This window comes from Pristiophorus japonicus, chromosome 15, assembly GCF_044704955.1.
Source record: "Pristiophorus japonicus isolate sPriJap1 chromosome 15, sPriJap1.hap1, whole genome shotgun sequence".
In the NCBI taxonomy this organism is placed as follows: Eukaryota; Metazoa; Chordata; class Chondrichthyes; family Pristiophoridae; genus Pristiophorus; species Pristiophorus japonicus.
In genome coordinates this window covers 174,212,843-174,226,450 of record NC_091991.1, presented here as the reverse complement: position 1 = coordinate 174,226,450, position 13,608 = coordinate 174,212,843, and the positions used below count along the sequence as shown (strand labels likewise).

Here is a 13,608-nt window from a genome sequence, read left to right as displayed (position 1 = left end):
CCCCTTTCCCCTTCTCCTCTTCCCTTCTCCTCTTCCCCCCCCTCCCGCCATCCCCTTCTCCTCTTCCCCCCCCCTTTCCCCTTCTCCTCTTCCCCCCCCCCCCTTTCCCCTTCTCCTCTTCCCCCCCCCCTTCCCCTTCTCCTCTTCCCCCCTTCTCCTCTTCCCCCCCTTTCCCCTTCTCCTCTTCCCCCCCTTCCCCTTCTCCTCTTCCCCCCCCCCTTCCCCTTCTCCTCTTCCCCCCCCCCCTTCCCCTTCCCCTTCTCCTCTTCCCCCCCCCCCCCCCTTCCCCTTCTCCTCTTCCCCCCCCCCCCCCCCTTCCCCTTCTCCTCTTTCTCCCCCCCCTTCCCCTTCTCCTCTTTCTCCCCCCCTTCCCCTTCTCCTCTTTCTCCCCCCCCTTCCCCTTCTCCTCTTCCCCCCCCTTCCCCTTCTCCTCTTTCTCCCCCCCTTCCCCTTCTCCTCTTTCTCCCCCCTTCCCCTTCTCCTCTTTCTCCCCCCCCTTCCCCTTCTCCTCTTCCCCCCCTTCCCCTTCTCCTCTCCCCCCCCCCCCCCCCACCTCCTCTTTCTCTTTCCCTTCCCCTTCTCCTCCCCTTCTCCTCTTTTCTCCCCCCCCTTCCCCTTCTCCTCTTCCACCCCTCTTCCCCTTCTCCCCCCTCCCCCTTGCTGACAGAGAGATAGAGACACACTGGGGGGGCATCCCAGCACTCTGTTGGAGGGCTCCCGGTGCTGCAGTCGGTAAGTAGAAAATGTTTTGTTTTATTTGATTTTTTGGAAAAATTATTTCTTATTAATTTTTTTTGATTGGTTTATTGGTTGATTTATTGATGTTTTTATCATTTATTATTGATGATGGCTCTTTATTTGTAAAACTGAAGTGTTTAATGTTTGTAAACTTCCCTTTAACCCCCCCCCCCCCCCCACCATTCTCTACGCCTGATTTGTAACCTACGCCTGATTTTCTAAAGTGTAGACAAGGTTTTTTCGAGCGTACAAAAATCTTCACTTACTCTATTCTAAGTTAGTTTGGAGTAAGTTTTCACTGCTGAAACTTTGAAAACAGGCACAAGTGGCCGGACACACCCCATTTTGAAAAAAAAAAATTCTGTTCCAAAGTGAAACTGTTCTAACTGACTAGAACTGGAGCAAACTAAATGCCGAGAATTTGAATTTCTAAGATACTCCGTTCTACACCAGTTGCTCCAAAAAATCAGGAGCGACTGAGGCCGAAACTTGGGCCCCTGGACTCAGAATAAGGGGCCGCCATTTAAAACTGAGATGAGGAGGAATTTCTTTGAGGGTTGTAAATCTATGGAATTCTCTGCCCCGGAGAGCTGTGGAGGCTGGGTCATTGAGTATATTTAAGGCGGAGATAGACAGATTTTTGAGCGATATGGGAGTGGGCAGGGAAGTGGGGCTGAGTCCATGATATTAAATGGTAGAACAGGCTCGAGGGGCCAGGTGGCCTACTCCTGCTCCTATTTGTTATGTTCTTATGTTCTAATAGGGAGGTCACATTATTTGCAGGGTGTGAGTCCGAGTGGGTTAGAGGAACAAAGGGATCTCGGAGTATAAATACACAAATCACTAAAAGTTGCGACACAGGTTGTTGCAAGGCCATAAAAAGCAAACCAGGCACTCGGGTTTATTTCTAGAGGGATAGATTTGAAAAGTAGGGAAGTTATACTAAACCTGTATCGAACCTTGGTTAGACCACCCTTCGAGTACTGTGTACAGTTCTGGTTGCCATATTATAAAAAGGATATGGATGCACTGAAGAGGGTGCAGAGAAGATTTACAATGATGATACCAGAAATGTGAGGGTATACATATCAGGAAAGGAACTGGCTGAGTCTCTTTTCTATCGAAAAAAGAAGGCTGTGGGGTGACCTAATTGAGGTATTTTAAAATTATAAAATATTTTGAGAGAGTGGATACAGAGAATGTTTTCACTTTGTGGTGGGGGGGGGAGGAGAGGAGGAAGAGAGAGAAAGACCATAACCAGAGGACATTAATATAAGATAGTCACCAAGAAATCCAATCGGGAATTCGGAAGAAACATCTTTACCCAGAGAGTGGTGAAAATGTGGAACTCGCTACCACAGGGAGTGGTTGAAGTGAATAGTATCGATGCATTTAAGGGGAGGCTAGACAAGCATATGAGGGAGAAGGGAATAGAGGGTTATGCTGATAGATTTAGATGAAAGACTGGAGGAGGCTCGAGTGGAGCATAAACACCGGCATGGACTGGTTGAGCCGAATGACCTGTTTCTGTGCCGTATATCCTTTGTAAGGCGCTTCACAGGAGTGTTATCAGACCAAATTTGACACCTAGCCACACATATTAGAACAGGTGACCAAAAGCTTGGTCAAAGAGGTAGGTATTAAGGAGCATCTTGGAAAAACTGAGAGGTTTAGGGAGGGAATTCCAGAGCTCTGGCAGCTGAAGGCACGGCCACCAATGATGGAGCGATGAAAATTGGAAATGCGCCAGTGGTCAGAATTAGAGAAGCGCAGAGATCTGAGGGTTGTCGGGCTGGAGGAGGTTACAGAGACAGGGACGGATAGAGATGGGGAACGTAACCGAGACTGTGGGGAATTATTATTGTGAAGCAGCTCAACATTATTAATCCCAGCATTATTAATGTCGAGATATCCAATTCTGATTTCATTTCTATTCCTCTCTTTAGTTTAAAGAAGAACCCCAAAGAACGAATGAACTACATTGACCTCATGGTGAGAAATCCTTCACTTCTGTCGTTTGCAGTTTGAACGTGCTGTTTGGACTTGCCAGTCTGACAGTTCACGTGTAAATTTTCCTTTGATTTGTTCCAACAGGAGCATGCCTTCTTCAAAATACACGATGCCAACGAGACAGACGTGGCCTCCTTTGTGAAAGAGGTTTTAGGAGATGACCCTATCTGACGTCTGAGTGAATTCTAAATGCAGCATTGATTCCTTTCTTGTTCTCACTTGTCATCTAATGGGATTTCTATTTAAGAGTGGACCTAGTTACTTAGAGGCAGTCGAGTTTATGGCCGTTTGTGCAAGTTGCTCTATACCGCTCAGTAATCTCTGTGCTACACCCAAAAGATTCTGAGACTTTTGTTTGCACCTTTGTGACTAAACCCAAGCTGGCACCGGCTATAAAATTCAAAAGCAGGGCTTGCAAATCCAAGACCAGTTTGTCCCTCTGTTGGCGGAGGGGGGGAGGGGGAAGGGGGTGGGGGGGGAGGAGGAGCCCAGCTATTGTCTCTCCCAGCGTAAGTCTGGCCTGGACATGACATGGTCTATATTGCCCCTATTCCAGACCATGTTCTTTGCTTCTCTCATTTAGGTTAGCATTCAGTCCAAGCCCAAGCAGCCATAAACTCTTGGTAATTCCACTCCTGGTCAGATTAGTGGTGGCCGTTTGTATATATTTAAATGAAAGAGTCCTGGTTGTAAAGAACACAAAAAGAAAAAAAAGTTCTTATTTTTGACAAGACACATATGCTCTTGATTATATTTATCTTCTTTTTTTGTTGCATGGTTTATCAATCTGAGTGTCACTGATGGGGGTTTAAACGAGTACACTTCAGAAATCTGCAAGGATCTTGGAATAGACCAGTTACTGTGAAAACCAGCAGAGTTAATACAACCGGCTGTGAAAAGGTGTGCGATTAAATGGCAATCCTAAGTACTAATTGAGGGAAGATCTCCCCAGACAATGTAACTTGCATGGTTACTAAATGAAATGGCATCTTAAGGTTGGTGTTCCTTATTGTGATGGTGCCAAGTTTTCTAATCTCTGTAATCGGTCTCCCGCCCCTCAAACATAATTTGTTGTATAAAGATATGTAGCCATACAATAAGCAATTCATCTTGATAGCAATTGGAACATCTAGGCCAGGGCAAATTATGTTTTTCAAAGATCCGAAATGGCAAAAAATTTCCGCAACGGAATTCCGGGGTAGCACGTTGCGTTGCATGGCAGAATGGAATGATGACTGTTCTCTCCGACTGTCCCCACATGGGAGGTTGTGTCACACCTGTACTATTGTGTACGTGCAAGTGGGAAGGTGCTAATTGGAGTCCTCATGCCACGGAAAATAGGAGGATAAGTTTGCCCTCAGATACTCCCAACACAGTCCCTAGTCACCCACATTGGTATAGACCTGTTGCCTAAATACTGGGTGCTGTAGAAGTTTAAAAGGGGTGGGCAAGTCTGGTAGCGCAGCATAAGGAGTACAAAAAAAAGTAAGAAAATTAAATATCAAATCTATAGTGACCTGCAAAAATGTATCCCACATCTCTCCTCCCCCCACATCTCTCCTTCCCCCCCCCCCCCCCCTCAACCCCCCAAAATATTGGAACGGGAACAAACTGAATCCGAACCTCTTTCAGGAATTGAAAATTGGGATATCCCAACTTTATCAAAAGACGTTCAGAGGTGATTGAGAAAGAGCCATTCTTACTTCATTACTTTTGTCACGTAAGCCATTTTATTGCACCAAGCTGTGTTGCATCTGCTCCCTGTTTTATAAGTGTTGATGAGTGTTTCGAGATCCGTGCAGAGCTTGTATAGTCCTTTGCACTTTGAGACCTACATCGAGCAGCCACTGACTGGGTACATTCTGTGAGGAGCTGTCATCGCTGTGCTGCTTTTTAAAAAAAATACATATATAATTTGACTTTACACGTGATTGCTACACGTACTGTGACAGTGCTGTAACATGATAAAATATATGCAAATCAACACAAAATGGCCTGTATAAACTGTGCAGAGGAAAAATCTTTTTTTAAGCATACTTTATAAATCACATTGGTGTAAGGTTACACCGATGTTGAAGCTGTACAACTTACAAGACCTTTTTTTTAAAAAAAAAAGACAGATGCAAATTTATACAGCAGTCTGTATGTCAGGAATAATACAATCTCATACCATTGATATACTGTACATCAAGTAGAATTGTATAATTTAGAAATACACTGCATAGCTCCCTCGGTTACTCAGTTAATAAGTGCACTGCCCAGTGCGGAACTGAGCCAAATGGACTGGCAAGATCCCAGGTTGACTGGTCTGTGCAGAGTTAACGAGTCTCAGCCGAGGGTGGTGGGAGGGGTGCCATTTAGTAAAGAGTTGAGTCCTTTTAGGAATTAAGTTCATAAACAATTTGATATTTGCTTATTAATATGTTAGTTATGGGCTCTAAGATGGCTCAGCCAGTTTATCTCCCAGGTAGTTAAACCACGAAGGTCACAGGTCCGATTGCAATGTCATGTACTGCAGAAGAAGTAAATTGGCCTTGGCATCTCTCTCTCTGTTAGGGGGTGGGGAAATCAGCCAGCGGTCCCACACCCTGATGGCTTTTGGGTGACCCTTCCTGGAAGTACGATTGTGTGAAGGTTGGACACAGGCAGGAAGGCTAAATTGTGATGCCTCTGCAGTCAAATAACCTGCCAACACTCAACATCCAGGTGCGCACATGAATAATGACTACTTGGTGAGATACTGGAGGGCAACTAGTGCCTGTGGAGTCGTACCCCCACACAAGAGTCAACGGTCTGGAAATTGGATCGCGTCTGAATTTGGGTTGTGATGGGCGCGTGCAGTGCACCGGCAATGAGGCGGGTGACAAGATCACAGCAAATTGGCCCGCGGACTCATTTGCTTCTCACTGGCGAGCTGCGGTGCCAGTTATGGCTGTGCAGGGGGGGTAGGAGTAAAGGGGCAGTGGGAACAGCCAGCACTCATGCTGTTCGGGGGCCTTAGAAGGATCTGGTGTGGGGGGGGTAGGGGGAAAAAGTGAAAGGACATCGGTGTGGGGCGCGATCAGTGTCCGGCTGCAGCCCGCAGGTTTAATGAGGAGCACCCCTGAGGTCCCTTGAAGGACCGCTGCTTTTTGCCTGCTGAGCGCCTGAAGAAACTGACCATGGTATGCATGGCGCATGCTGCCGATATGCACAGTAACATTTTGCAAAGGGGGCTTGAAACGGGAGTTAGGTCCCTGATTTGCATATGCAAAGGGCCTAGCTCCTGTTTAGGGCAAGTGCCCTGGACACCTATACAAGGGTCCTAACCAATATGACGGCTGGCACGGAATGAGCAAGCCGCCTGCCGTATTGGACCTTTGGGGGGCCCCCATTTTATGAGCGTAAAACACACGGCACAATCCAATTTCTAGGCCAACGTCTTCAGGAGATTGGAAAGTAAATGTAATTGCCATGATTTTGCTTTTTAAATATAATTTAATTTCTGATGAGATCATTTTATACTTAATTCAATTTACCCCCCAAAATATATTTTTTAAATTCTACATGTAAATTCTAAAGTATTGCGTATACTTTAATTAGTGGACTTGCATACGAATTCTAATGTGAATGTTGCTGAACTCCTCATTACAGGCTGCCATGCTGAAATGTCCAGACTGGGCAACCTGGTCATTGTAAATGTCAATTAATTTTCGCCAGTTAATCTTCGGAAAATGTTTGTTTCCATTGGTGTTAAAGGTAATCAATTCTGGGAATTGTGTAGAGCCTTAATAACACGGCCTTGCATTTTGAAAACATACTTGAAGCTTCACCAATGATCGACACTTATATTTTGTACACTATTAAACTATACAGGTATTTATATCCAGCTGTATGTAGGTTATAGTTACTCCAGAAAGAATTAACCTTTTATGAACTTGTAAAGGAATAATTTTACCTGATTTGAAAGTGATGGAGTGAATGTACTTGCATAAGATCTTTAGTTTTTTTAAAAAGAAAAAGAATTATATATTTTTGGGTCCCTAGGTTTAATACATGTTCAGAATAGGAAGTGCCATGGGCCAGGTTTGCAGCCATTGTATATTAGTGCAGTATTTCAGGTGCCTTCCTCCTTCAAAGGTTATCTAATACGTGGGATATATATATATATATATTCATTCCTAATGGTTTTGCTCCCATTGGTCCGAATATACAGAATTAAGATTGTCACTCATGGTGAGGGAATGGGTAGAGGAGAAAGACTACTTTTTCTGAAGGTCAAGTTGCCACTAAATCAAAATGTCTTGTAGCCAAAGATCATCAGAGTGAGCACTGTAAGTAATATACTGTACACACTTGATGTGGGCTAGATACAATGCTCCCTTGGGAGGGTGGGGGGGGGGAATTTGGTGGGTCGTGCGGCCCTTTCATTGGGCTGTGTGGCCCATTCAAAATTCTGTGCGCGCACGGTTTTTCCACTAAAAGCCAGTGAGGCGGCTGTGTGGGAGCTCCAGACCACTGCGCAGACGCTTGGCTTTGCAGCTTAAAGGGAACATCAGCTGGATATAGTTACCATTTTACATGCATGCCGGGAAACCGAGGTGATTGGGTACAGCGCTGGTTTTACACCTGTCTGATTTTACACTCTATTGAAGTCAGTAGAGAGTAAAAAAAAAACAGAAAATGCTGGAAACACTCAGCAAGTCAGACAGCATCTGTGGAGAAAGAGAGAGAATTAATGTTTCAGGTTGATACACCTTTCATCAGAACTCTCTTTCTCTCTCCACGGATGTTGCCTTCACCTGCTCAGTATTTCCACCATTTTCCCTTTTTATTTCAGATCTCCATCCGCAGTATTTTGTACCAGTGGAGAGTAATATCGGGTAGGGTGTTAAACCAGTGTTCCATCCTATTCTGTGTTTCCCGACTGGTGGGTTAGTTTAAAATTGCCCCCCCCCTCCCCTCCCCTCCCCCTCTCCTCCCCCCTCGTGTCTCTAGATCAATATGACAAATGTGACGTGTAGGAATTGGTGGTGAACAGATTCATCTGTTTGCTCGTGGGCTCAGGGATGAGCAGCTAATTTGTGACTGGAGAAATGGAAGGTTCTGCTTATACACTTTTTTTTGATCCGAAATTTATTATTTTGCCGGGTGGGGTGAGGGAGTTGGACGTTGCATTGTGCGATTTGCGCTTGCCTAAGTAAACTAGCTAAAGATTCCGTTTTTATTATTCAAGAGGGCGGAGAAGAACTTAAGGATGTAAGAAATAGGAGCAGGAGTAGGCCATTTGGCCCCTCAAGCCTGCTCCGCCATTCAATAAGATCATGGCTATCTGATCCTGGGCTCAGCTCCACTTCCCTGCCTGCTCCCCATAACCCTTCACTCCCTTGTTGTTTTGCCTGTCACAACCATCAGAAGGGTCGACTGGTATCTGAAGGAGATGGCGGACACGCTAAGTGTTGTCTTGCATTTGAACTCGAGGCTCTGGTGAACCAGCTGAAGCGTTACTCTATCTTTGTCTTTACGATGTTGGGTCAGGCCGGTCCAGATGTTCTGGGTTTAAAAAAAAAAAAAAAAAATTCTGCTGGGCTGGACTGATTCACCCCCTCATTTGTTCACCCATGGAGTTATGTAGCCCCAGCACAAATGGAGGATGTCTCATTGAACCAGGAGCCCATTTCATTTGTTAGCATTATATATTCAACTTTTGGCTTTGTTTCATGACTGAAAAGGGAGGCAAGTTTTAAACAAAAATACAAATGTACGTTATGTTTAATAAGAAAACACTCTTTGTAATTTTCAGAGCCTTTAAAGATGTTTTTTAAATCAAAATCATGCAGTTAATGATGGGTCAAATTATTAACAATTCTTCTAATATTGTCAATTATTTCTGAAACACCGGTAACCTTGCATGAAAATAAAAGGATGATGCCTTAACAGAGGATCTAGGTCAGAGCCTATAACCAGCATAAAACCTATTGATAGGGACAGAGTCTCTGAATATTTAAGGAATAAATAGCTGTTAATTGGATAAGAAATGTCCCATGAATTAAATTGCATGGTAGCGTTTCCATAGTCGGACCTGGTGCCTTCAAATTGCTATTCGCTATATTGAAGTTAGATTTTGAGGTTGAATCTTTGACCACTGACATTTTGTTTTAAAGTCACACTTTAAAAAAAAAAAAATATATATATATATATATTTTGATTGGAGATAGAAAGTTGGATGGGCAGTGGACCCAAGGCTTTGATGCACCACCTGATGTAGATATTTCTCATTACATTATGCTTGAAGGAGCTAGGAAGTGGGAAGAGGACTTCTCTCGGGCAGCAGATGGTAAGTGGGCTGAGGTCCCTGGGCTTGTGGATTCACAATCTGCTGCTCCCAGCCCCACCTCCGCAAAAGGTGTTGGTTACTCCTCACTTGGAAGTCACCGTGAAGTCCCAACAGTTGAGATCCATAAAGAGTTTCATTGGGATTAGCTGATATTGAACGGCCCAAGCAATGGCTGACCCAGTAATGTCTGGCATAAAAACAAAATGCTGGGAACACTCAGCAGGTCAGGCAGCATCTGTGGGGAGAGAAACCGAGTTAACGTTTCAGGTTGATGACCCTTCATCAGAGCTGTCTGGTGTTCGGGTTTGGTAAAAAAACAAGGACATGTGGCCCATTCATTTTTTTGCTTTCATTATGAACACCACCTTAAGAGACCTGGATTCTTAAAGGGGCCTTCCCAGCTCTTTTACCCCTCCCCCCCCCCCCCTCCCTGACTACACCCCCATGTGTGTTTTTTCTTGCTTTTGCTAAAATTAGAGTCTTATGAAAAGTCCATGAAAAGTTTAATTTTCTTGTCGGGGAAAAAGCTGTCGAGGAATTCCCTCGCTGGCTCAGTAAGTGCGCTGTCCTGTCTGGTACTGAGCGCAGTTTCAGGCCCTGGTCCATGTTGACAGGCAGGCAGTGATATAGTTGGTCTCCACAGTCCTGCATTAAGGAAGGGAAAGAGACCAGTGAAAGGGCTCTGCTCTGCTCCTTTTGCTAGGCGCAGAGTAGCGAGAAATACCACTTTAAACCAGCGCCTACTTATTCACTAAATATAGTGCGAGGGAGGGAAAATGATCAACCCCGGATTCCTCTGCCCCCTCCCCAAGTTTCTCGAGCTTGTTTACAGTAATGCGCTCTGGAGTGTGATCCCGTTGGAGGTTGAGAGTCTGTCAACAAACTATGTGGCCTTTTTGATCACCTGACCCACTAGGCCGGTTACGCAGTTCATGTCGATGAACAATCGCTTTCGGCTTTGCGTCGAAGTGTAATTCGGGCGCCAAGGCACCTTGGTTGAAATGCGAGAGCATCTCCAGCAGTCACTCTGTCTGAGCTGAGCGCTCACTGCAGTATAACTACAGGCTGGTCCAAAGCCAAGGTTAGGTTGTGCTCAAGGAAAAGGTTTTTTTTTTCATTGGCAGAGAGGAACACGGCAATTAACCGAGCAGAGCAGGTCAGATCTGCCGACGCGGCATGTCTCTAACCGGGGACTGGTATCGGTCGGTACAGCAACAGCCCCCCCTCCAGCGCCTCCTCAGTTCCTCCATGTTTTGGTGCATTGTTGCAAGCTGTACGTAACGGGCACCAAATGAGATCAGATTCCCCCATCTCACACAACCGGTAGACTTTTTACTTGCATCGCTGTTTTTAAAAACAAATCTTAGCTGGAGAAATTACAGCACAGCTAGTGTGCGTGATGCAAGGATTTATGCAGAGTCTAAACAGTTCCATCTTCCCCACTGCACGGGGAGCGGAGCCCATATTGATGGGGTGTGAGGTCCAGTAACCTTGCCTGGGACGCTGCCACAGTTACTTCACCTTCGTGTTTTAATTGAATATTGCAATATTTTGACACTCATTTTTATTTTGTTTTGCTGAACTCGCTGTCTTGCTGAGCATGTGTGTTAATGTGATTGGGGTACTGGTCTGAGATTATACGGTGTGCCAGTTCAGTGACTGTTATGCCAATGCAGTTTTTTTTCCCTTGCATATGTACACAAAAATAAAAAAAAGGTAATGTTTTTAATCATGACTCATGTCTTTTTAATGTTTGGAGTTTTTATTCCTTTTTTTCTCCCCCCAACCCCCCAAGTGCCAACTCCCCTGTGACTAATCCATGGCCCAAAGTACCTCATCCAAGTGGGCATTACTCCTACTTGGGCCTGGAGAATGAGGCCCGATGATGTCATCTGCGTTGCGACTTATTTTTAACCTCAACACACGGGTGTCCCGCGCTGTCTGTTACCCGGCAACAGTAACACGCGATAAGTCCCGTCATTTCTGTTGCCTGGCAACAGTAACATGGGGAGCCCCATGCTGTCTGTCACCTGGCAACAGTAACACGGGGAGGAGTTGAATGCCCAGAAGAGGCCGAGGTAGGTTTCAGAACTTTGCCTGGTTTTAAACTTCTTGTGGGCCAGGAACCTATGAAATAGGAGCAGGAAGAGACCATTCAGTACCATTAGCCTGTTCCGCTATTCAATAGGATCATGGCTGATCGTCTCCTTCAACTCCCTCCGAACACCAACATTTCCCAATCTCATCATTTAAAAAAAATACTCTGCTTTTCTATTTTTCCTACCAAAGTGGATAACTTCACACTTCTCCACATTATATTCCATTTGCCATGTTCTTGCCCACTCACTTAGCCTGTCCATATCCCCTTGAAGTCTCTTTGCTTCCTCCTCACAACTTGCATTTGTATCATCAGCAAACTTGGATATATTACATTTGTTGCCCTCATCCAAATCATTGATTATAGGTTGTGAATAGCTGGGGCCCAAGCACCGATCCTTGTGGCACCCCACTAGTTACAGCCTGTCAACCTGAAAATGACCCGTTACTTCTACTCTCTGGAGGTGCAGGAATGTTCCCCCTCCCCCACCCCCGCCCCCCCCCCCACCCCCCACCCCTCTAGACCTCTCACACAAGCCTTTGGTCTTCCCCACATGATCACAGCCATCAGCAGGCTACCCCCTCAGGGCCCGGATCCTTCACCCTCTATCCCGGCTGACTGCCAGAGAGCGTTTCCACAGGACCCCTGTTGCAGCCTCCTGCCGTCACATACCCCACCAGCCACACAGTCAATCTGGCCTGCTTTCGGGCATTATTCATAGACCTAGGGTATATGTGCACAAATTGTTGAAGGTGGCAGGGCAGGTTGAGAAAGCGGTTTAAAAAAAAACATACAAAATACTGGGCTTCGTAAATAGACGCATTGAATATAAAAGCAAGGAAGTTATGATGAAGAAAAAAGAATGACTTGCATTTATATAACATCTTTCATGACCACTGGATGTCTCAAAGTGCTTTAGAGCCAATGAAGTACTTTTGGAATGTAGCCACTGTTGTAATGTGGGAAGCTTTTATAAAACACTGGTTTGGCCTCAACTGAAGCACTGTGTCCAATCCTGGGCACCGCACTTTAGGAAGGATGTGAAGGCCTTAGAGAGGGTGCAGACAAGATTTACGAGCATGGTTCCAGGGATGAGGGACTTCAGTTACGTGGATAAACTGAAGATGCTGGGGTTGCTCTCCTTAGAGCAGAGAAGGTTGAGAGGAGATTTGACAAGAGGTGTTCAAAGTCATGACGGGGTCTGGGCAGAATAGAGAGAGAAACAGTGTTCCCATTGGTGGAAGGGTCGAGAACCAGAGGGCACAGATTTAAGGTGATTGGCAAACGAACCAAAGGCGACATGAGGAGAAACTTTTTTTACGCAGTGAGTGGTTAAGTTCTGGAATGCACTGCCTGAAAGGGTAGTGGAGGCAAACTCAATCGTGGTTTTCAAAAGGGAGTTGGATAAGTACCTGAAGGAAAATAAATTTACAGGGAAAGGGCAGGGGAGTGGTACTGGCTGAAGTGCTCTTGCACGGGCCGAATGGCCTCCGTCTGTGCTGTAACCATTATATGATGCTATTCAAATGATGCTTTGCTGGGTTCCTCGCCTCCTTACTGCCACCCCCCAATTAATATCGAGGCCACAGTGTTAAATCCAGCCATGCAGCAAAATTAACTGCTTGGCACTCAAATGAAATGAACCAGGAGTGTGTGTGTGTGTGGGGGGGGGGGGTGTTCCATGAGCTAATTTAGAGGAAAAGCTCTGGAAAATTCCTCCTTGATCCCCAAAGATGATCAAGCAAGATCCTTGAAACTGAGTGAGAGACCCTACAACAACAAAAGGATGCATCTGTTTTCATTATTCCAGCTCGCATCTGTTTTCATTATTCCAGCTCTGATCTCCTTTCTCACTCCCTCCCCTTCTTCTATCTTCAGCTTTCCGTCCCTGTTGCTCGTGTCTGGTCCTTACCCTGGTCCATGTGATCTTCATCGTCTCGCTCCAACACGCCTGTCCTCTCCGTTTTCATCATTGACTCTGCACTGCTTCTGTCTCTGAACTGCAAATGCCCTTTCCTCTCCTAAGTGGAGTAATATACTCCCATTAGTGACACATCTGTGAACTGTTGAGTCATGTACTTCTGAAAGCACTCATCCGCCCCCCCCCTGAGTAATTTAATCTCCAGCCTTAGCCCTCTCTATTTCACTGATTCTTGCCTGCATAAAGCTGGCACTGAGATACAGGATATTGAGTCAGAATAACATACAATTCTCACCCGCTTCCATCATCGGCGTGACCTTTGCTCAAAATGAAGCACAGTCGTCCTGTTACAGTAATGATTTTCTAGCCTGCCTCGTAACCGGTCTGTCGCAGGTGCTGTCTCTCCTATTCAGTGGCAAGAGTGGGATCAACAGCCATGCAATTGCTTGTAGGGTCCTCGGCTCGTTCCGTCTGTAGGTCCTCGCTCCGGCCGAGGACCCTACAAGCAGAGTGATCACCCCAAAG

The 13,608-nt window shown here is 45.6% G+C and overlaps 1 protein-coding gene across 4 annotated transcripts in view; it reads left to right on the top strand.

Annotated features, from left to right (window-relative positions):
• Positions 1-4,739, top strand: part of LOC139281255 (dual specificity mitogen-activated protein kinase kinase 6-like) — a 125,930-nt gene extending 121,191 nt beyond the window's left edge. For all 4 annotated transcript variants that reach the window (XM_070901327.1, XM_070901326.1, XM_070901328.1 and 1 more), the window contains exons 11-12: positions 2,685-2,730; positions 2,833-4,739. In XM_070901327.1, coding sequence (XP_070757428.1) covers positions 2,685-2,730; positions 2,833-2,919 — 133 coding nt within the window. In that variant the 3' untranslated portion in view covers positions 2,920-4,739. The remainder of the gene's footprint in view (positions 1-2,684; positions 2,731-2,832) is intronic.
• The last annotated feature ends 8,869 nt before the right edge of the window (positions 4,740-13,608 follow it).